The sequence below is a fragment of the Kryptolebias marmoratus genome, linkage group LG11 (assembly GCF_001649575.2).
Source record: "Kryptolebias marmoratus isolate JLee-2015 linkage group LG11, ASM164957v2, whole genome shotgun sequence".
NCBI classification, from domain to species: Eukaryota; Metazoa; Chordata; class Actinopteri; order Cyprinodontiformes; family Rivulidae; genus Kryptolebias; species Kryptolebias marmoratus.
This window is the reverse complement of record NC_051440.1, coordinates 35,390-43,132: the sequence shown is the minus strand read 5'-3', so window position 1 is coordinate 43,132 and position 7,743 is coordinate 35,390. Positions and strand designations below refer to the sequence as shown.

General features: G+C 40.0%; 1 protein-coding gene across 8 annotated transcripts in view; it reads left to right on the top strand.

Moving 5' to 3' along the window:
• Positions 1 to 7,743, top strand: part of LOC108251676 (suppressor of tumorigenicity 7 protein homolog) — a 113,631-nt gene that overhangs the window by 74,863 nt on the left and 31,025 nt on the right. For all 8 annotated transcript variants that reach the window (XM_037978397.1, XM_037978395.1, XM_037978401.1 and 5 more), the window contains 4 exons: positions 1,931 to 2,090; positions 5,459 to 5,513; positions 6,013 to 6,128; positions 6,239 to 6,314. In XM_037978397.1, coding sequence (XP_037834325.1) covers positions 1,931 to 2,090; positions 5,459 to 5,513; positions 6,013 to 6,128; positions 6,239 to 6,314 — 407 coding nt within the window. The remainder of the gene's footprint in view (positions 1 to 1,930; positions 2,091 to 5,458; positions 5,514 to 6,012; positions 6,129 to 6,238; positions 6,315 to 7,743) is intronic.

Here is a 7,743-nt window from a genome sequence, read left to right as displayed (position 1 = left end):
GACCTCCAAATTTGCGTTTTAAGAACGCAAAGAATCGTAATAATAATAAACATAGCAGATCCAATAGGCCTTCGCAGCGCTGTCGCTGCTCGGGCCTAATAATAATAAGAAACATAGCAGATCCAATAGGCCTTCGCAGCGCTGTCGCTGCTCGGGCCTAATAATAAACATAGCAGATCCAATAGGCCTTCGCAGCGCTGTCGCTGCTCGGGCCTAATTATGAAGCAACTCTACACACAGCTCAGAGACAAAGTTGTGGAGAAGTACAGATCAGGGTTGGTTTATGAAGCAGATATCCACAGAGCTCCAATAAATCCGTTATTAGAAAACGGAAAGACCATGCCATCAGCAAACCTGCCAAGAGCAGGTAATTCACCAAACCCCTGGCCAGGGTAAGGAGGATGTTAATCAGAGAAACATCCAGGAGGACAAAGATAACCCTAGTGGCACTTGGAGGATCTGTCCATAGGACCACTATAAGCTGCACAAAGCTGGGCCTCATGGAAGAGTGGACAGGCTAGTCATTGTTTAAAGAAAAAACATAAGGTAGATTGTTTGGAATTTCCTCCACACTCGTGTAAGAATGTGTTGGGGATAGATGAGACTTATACTGAAATTGTAAGCCATCAAGGACAAAATCATGTCTATTACAAGCCTACCACCTCTTGTCATGCTGAAAATGCCATCTCCACAGTAAAGCATGGTGGTAGCAGCCTCATGCCGTGGGGCTGTTTTTCATCATCAGGTAGTAGGAAAGTGGTCAGAATTAAAAGAAAGATGAATGTAGCAAAATACAGAAAGAATCTTGATGTAAACTTGTTGGAGCCTTGAAGTGATTTGAGAGCAGACCTCAGTCCAACTGAGAATCTCTGGTTTGATTTAAAAATAGATTTTTGTGATGAATGAACAAAAATTCTAGTGACAAGATGCTCATAAAGACATACCCGAAGGCTTGGTGCTGTAAAAGGTGGATCTACAAAGTATTTACTTAGGGAAGATGAACACATATATGTAATTTTTGTTATAACTTTTAGAATTATTTAAAACAAATTTATCCTTGTTTAAATGTATTATCTGGAGAATTTTGTGTTAATCTATTACTTTTAATCTGTTTAAAAATCAATTTAAACTCCAGGTTGTGATGCAACATAACAGGGAGAATGCCAAGGATGTAAAACCCTTAGCCACCCATTGTAGTTCTCTTTCAGAACAACTTTGCTGCATTTGTTTCAAAGCAATTTTATTAAGTGGTTCATAATTGTCACAACTGATAATATTTTTCTCCAAAAGTAGTTTTTGAGTGGCTCAACAGGATGATTCTTTTGTTTAAAAGTTAGTATAAAAAGCTTTACTTGACAACAAAAAGACATGGGCAGCTCAAACCGATCACAACAGAATAAATGTTTTTGGACTGGTTTAACATGTGGTCTAACAGATGATTCGTTACATGAATTATTCTCAGACCTCATGACCAAACAGATCTCTGACTTAAAATGGCAAAATGATACTTTCACTTATGAGTTCCCCTATTTAAGTTCAAAATAGTAATTGGTTAATACTGAGCGAGTGCACTCTCGGGTCTTTTAGGGCCTTTCAGATTACAGTAAACATGGTCAAAGTGATTGGGGGATAGAAACTCCCTAATCACTGCTAAAGTTGTTTAACTGATGACATGTTTAGGCAGCTGTTTGTAGTACAAGTTTGCTTTTCTATTGTTTCTATGATTTGTTGAGGAAAAAAATGTCTGGTAAAACTCAATTTTTTTTTCTGGCTTTTTTTGCTTTTCAAAGGAGTTTTGTAAAGATGCAGATGCTAATTTAGGAGTAATGTGCACTTGTTATTGTTCAGGATTTTGTTTTTCTAATAAAATAAATATAAATTGTCATTCCAAACAGTAAATATAAGTCTCTTTTGTCTATTTCTTCATCAGATCTTTGAGTGGTGGTATTTCAGGAAGTATGGGACCTCGTTCATAGAGCAGGTGTCTGTGAGCCACCTGCGCCCCCTGCTGGGCGGAGTGGACAGCAGCTCTCCCACCAACTCAAACACTAGTAACGGGGAGGCTGACTCCAATCGGCAAAGTGTGTCTGGTAAGAGCTAATGCTCCTGTGAGGAAAGAGCATTTGTGATTGTCAGTTCATAAAGTGTGTCTATTTTACTGTCTGCTGGGAATTCAGATGATTCAAAAAGATATCTTTACTTAAAAAGAGCATATACAAGTGAGTTTGTCGATGTCTCAGCAAGTTTTTAATAATATTTTATTGTCTCAGTTTTTGCTCCTAGTCTTTGAGTTTTGCTATTTCAGTCATTTTGATTTGGCCCTTTTACTCTAATTTAGAACTTCTCTGTTTGAATAAACTAACATACCTAAATTGGTAAAAATGTCAACAAACATTTTTTCACTTTTTTGTTCATTTAACTGTCCTGCATGACAACAGTAGCTCCAATAAGCACTTGTTACAAACAGAGGTCTGCAGAATACCAGCTCTGACCGCACAACAGCCTTAAAAAAGATGGCCTACAGCAGCAGAGGATCACACCCAGGGCCACTCCTGTCAGCTAAAACAGAAAACTAAAGCTTCAGTTCACAAAGACTGACCAGAATTGGACAATAAGACTGGAAAAACATTGCCTGCTCTGATGAGTCTCAACCACTCCAGTGGCCTCTGCAGCCACCAGATCTCAGTCCCATTGAGGACCTTTGGGATGTGGTGGAACAGGAGAGTTGCATCAAAACACATGCACATAACCTCAGGACTTTTCCATCTTACAGTTTGCTCATTATTTGTTGTTGTTTTTTAAATCCATTCTCCAGTTTTCATATGAAATTTAATTCAGGACACTGCTTGTGTTTCTAGGTCTCGTTTTAGAAAGCAAGACATAGTATTTTCATCAAAAATGTGTCAGTCTAGGTTTATTTTCAGTATTTCCAGGTCTCACAAAAACAAGCAACCAGATTTACAAAAATATCCCAAAAGAAGCAAACCACTCTCCACCACCTCTGCAGCCCCAAAATGAAGGCTAGAGATGCCACTTCATTTGTACTTATCAATTAATTTATTTAGCTTTTCATGCAAAATCATTCAAGTGAACACTGTTATTTTAGTTTTTCTGTTTTAGATCTGGCAACGTAGATCTGGTTCATTCACCCATTTGTCCCACAAATCAGTTTGGTTTGGCTGTGATAGGAAGAGGAGAGGGAGGAGCACAACATTTTGTATTTTTATTTTTTACCAAAGAAAGTAACCAGCCCAACCAACAAAAGCGAAGAGTACTAGCCAATCAGGGGCAGAGTGTTGTTGACAGATTTTACAACTGGTCAAACTAGACATTTTCACTTAGTAGACAGACAAACCGGAATAAGTATAAATTAACAACAACAGTTTCTAAACAAGCCCATAGAACTGCGACTAGCAACTATCAATGTTTTAAGCAAATTTACAAAAAACAAGTGGGTTATAATAAGCAGACTTGGCAACTATGTTCATAATAAAGTTTTTGCTTTAGCTTTTCTTTGTGTTTAAACTTTCACAGAGACGTCTGATTATCATTTAGTCTGTTATTTTGTAGGTGCGCCAAACATTCTGACAGCCTCTGTGCCGTTAAACTGCATTAAACAACAACATTTTTATTAGTGATAATCCACACAGTGAACTTTTATAATTTTTAATGAAGTAGCCAGCCATACAGGCAATCCACCTGGTATGGGATGTAGTTATGTTTGTAACTCTCAGATATTTCATTTAACACAATATTGGTATGGCAGCCTAGGCTTTCCAGGTCGCCAAGTTTAGCTTCCAGTTAAGCAATTTTTACTGTTTTCTTGTATGTGATTTTTTTGCTCTGTGATTTCCAAATGTTTGAAGCAGAAGCTTTATGGGATTCGTGAACACCCCTCATGAACCCTGAGCTGTAGTGTAGCATTTTGTCCAGTGCGGTGTTCAGCACAGACAGTTCACTTGTACAAAGAAGTCATGGCTGCTTTAACCATGACTGAGCCATCTGGCTGCTTGTTTGGTTAACCGCGGTTGTTGGTTTGTTTCAGACTAAATTGTGAAGAATTTACATTTAAATGACTGAAAAAGACTTCAGCCAACGGGTTGCAAGAGCAACAGAGCTTTGCATGTATCTTTGCTTCAGGTCACATGACCTCTCTGTTTGTACTCATTTTTCACACAGTCTCTGAACTTGAGATAAGATTTTGCAGAATAAACCCTGATGCTATATACAGTTCATCATTAATTTTTGTTCTTCAACTGATATCTGAATTAAACAAGGTTGTGCTTACTTTTTACTATTATTGTCAATATGAATGAACTGTCTTAAAGGAATAATTTACTTTTTCTGAAGTAGGTTTCTGTGGAAATGTTATGAGCAGTTATTATCATACCTGTTGTAGATAGCTCTTTAAACAATTTCAGTTTGGAAAAATAGAGTTTAATTCTGATCAGAGAAATGAGCCAATAGATAATTCCAAAAAGGCTGAGTGCTTCCGTCTTAAAACAGCTCTATTATTTGTTATACTGTACCTTTATTATAATGTGCCTTTTGCACCTTTGTCAGTGTTGATTTACAATTATCTACATAGATTTCTGTGGTTATTTACAAGCAAAGTAGTGGCAGCAACAGCTGGTTGTAGCTTTTCCAATGCAGCCTAGGATTCTTCCAACAGGACTATCAATTTTTTTTTAAATTTTTTTCTGGAATTACTATGTAAGATAAAGCTGGCAATGGTGGAAAAGTTTATAATATAGGGTTTACATGACTATAAACATTTGTTTTAAGATGACAACAATCCACTTTGGTCTTGGCCTGCTTGAACCAGCCATTAGCTCATCAGAATTAAACTGTTCCTCCAAACTGAGGTCTTTTAAAGAATCATCTATGACAGATATGCATAATCATTCAACAAAACCCCACTTCGAAAGATCTGAACTATCCCTTTAAGGCCAGATAAAAGTGAAGCCTGGTCTCAGTCCCTGAGAGACTGTACTTTAAGGTAGGTTGTTCTTTTTGGCCTGACGTACTTTCAGTTATTGTTTTCTGATAAATTAAGTCTTAGTTAGTTATTTGATGTTATAAAAAGGAGTTCTGTGATGCCATGAATAAGTCCTTTGATTGGTTACTTCACCTGAGGCAGACCATGTCCATTAGTTGTTTGTTATACAGAATCGGTAGAATAAAAAATAAAATCATCTAGGTAAATTGTTATTCTGACATCCATGTGTTTGGTGCTGATAGCTGAGGCTGTAGTTTGGAACAGATGTTTAACACCAGTAAAGGTTTGGGTAAAAAAAAACATTGGTCTTAAGGCTTTTTTCCCCCTGCTGGTTGGGAAGCTGCAGGGTAGATATCACATTGTGAAGTGGAACCCTTTGAAGTATACTGAGCGCTCTCAGTGTTGACTTTATCCCTGTCACTCATCATCAGTGTTGTCCTCTGTCTCTTTCTGCTGCAGAATGTAAAGTTTGGAGAAATCCGCTGAATTTATTTCGAGGAGCCGAATATAACCGGTGAGTGAAAGCAGCAGAGTTCTTCCTGCATGAGAAAAGCTCCTTATGGATTATCTGTGTCTCAGCTGTTGTTCTCTCTCTTGTATTTTTTCCTGAAATTCTTTCAGATGTTCACTTTCCTGCCTCTCATTTGTCTTCATCTGTGTTTCATTTACTATTTCTTCTCCTTTCCTTACTCTTTCTCATTATTTAATCTGCTTCTGGTATCTGTCTGTTCTTTTGTTCTTCTTTGATTTGTCTGCCTCTTGTTCCTCGTGTTGAGTCATCCTTCACATTTCCTTTGCTCCTGCTGTTGTTTTGGAGACTGTAGCTGACTGATAATTGTTTTTTCTTTCTTTATCTGTCCCTGTTAAATGAAGATTTTAATCAGTCAGATCAAGTCTAGTTCTACACCTCCTGCTTTTCAGTCTCTCATTCTCTGGAGTTTTTGTATGTGCTGTGTTCATAAGCATTTGGTAATTATGACTTTTCTTTCATTTGTCCTGGTGCTTTTGTGCAGTTATACATGGGTAACAGGCCGAGAGCCGCTGACGTACTACGATATGAACTTGTCAGCGCAGGACCATCAAACGTTCTTTACCTGCGACTCAGACCACCTGAGACCAGCCGATGCCAGTAAGATAACTCAGACTGAATGAACAAATAAGAAATAAAACCATGCACGTGTTTTATGTGATTAGATATGTCTTTGTGTTAAACATGAGGTTTTGTATCTGTGCTTTTAGTCATGCAGAAAGCGTGGAGGGAAAGAAACCCACAGGCTCGTATCTCTGCAGCACACGAAGCTCTGGAGCTTGAAGAGTGAGTTGTATTCCTTTCTCTTTTTGGCTCTGTTCATACCTGGCACTAACATCCATCTTGGGTGATTGGACTGCAAAGGCTCAGTAGTAAAATGTGCATCCCAAAATTTCTTTGCAACCAGATGTCAATTACAGGCTCTGTTTTCAGATACATATGTTTTACAGCTTCACTGTGAAAGGTAACATCAATGCTGTGTTTAATTAGGTGATTATAATGTGACATAATGCTGCTCAGAATGGAGTTATTACGTTAACTTAGGTTCTGGTGCAGGGCCACACCTAAACCACACCTCTAATCAGCTGACAGTCCTTCTTCTAGTTGACTCACCCCTCTAGCTCAGTTTGTCTTGTGTTCCCAACACCCACCCTCCTTTCTGCTCATAATCAGCAAAGGTACTGCAGAGGGCTGTATAGAATGGATCCAATCCACACTGTCCGAGCTCATCAGAAACAGCTCCAGATAGTTCAGTATAGCACTTCATACCTTTCTTACACTTTTCATTCCCGTCCTTTATCTACCAACATCCACTCATCCACCTGAGGGGTTGTAAATGTTTTCCCATCGACACAGAATCCCCACTCTAAATCTCTACCTTCTTAGCCATCTGCTATGAGACTCAACCTTAAGATCAACTCAACTTCTCATCCTCACTTTCTTACTGCTAATAAACTTGTAAACTCACTTTGTTGTGGTGTGGTTTCTGCTGTTCTGTGTTTGACACTGTGCATTTTATTATACGGTGACCACAGTGGGTCCAGTCAGCTCTAAAAAGAATCAGAACAGACTCTAAACTACAGCAAAATGAACCACACTGTGATTCTGTGATCCGTTTTTCTGACAAAATGTTTTTATTGAGAATCGTTCTGATAAGCCTCTCCCTGGGCTGCCACCTTATCGTGGTGGAGGGGTTTGAGTGTCCCAATGATCCTAGGAGCTATGCTGTCAGGGGCTTCATGCCCCTAGCAGGGTCACCCAAGGCAGACAGGTCCTAGGTGAGGGGCCCGACAAAGTGCAGCCCAAAGACCCGTTATGATGAGTCAAAATATTGGACACGGTGTTCCCTTGCCCGAACGCGGGTCACCGGGGCCCCACTCTGGAGCCAGGCCTGGAGGTGGGGCACGTTGGCGAGCGCCTGGTGGCCGGCCTTTCGCCCATGGAGCCCTGACGGGCACAGCCCGAAGAGGATACGTGGGTCCCCCTTCCCATGGGCTCACCACCTATGGGAGGGGCCAAAGGGGTCGGGTGCAATGTGAGATGGGTGGTGGCTGAAGGCGGAGACCTTGGCGGTCTGATCTTTGGCTACAGAAGCTGGCTCTTGGGACGTGGAATGTCACCTCTCTGGTGGGGAAGGAGCCTGAGCTGGTGTGTGAGGTTGAGAGGTTCCGGCTAGAAATAGTCAGGCTCACCTCAACGCACAGCTCTGGCTCTG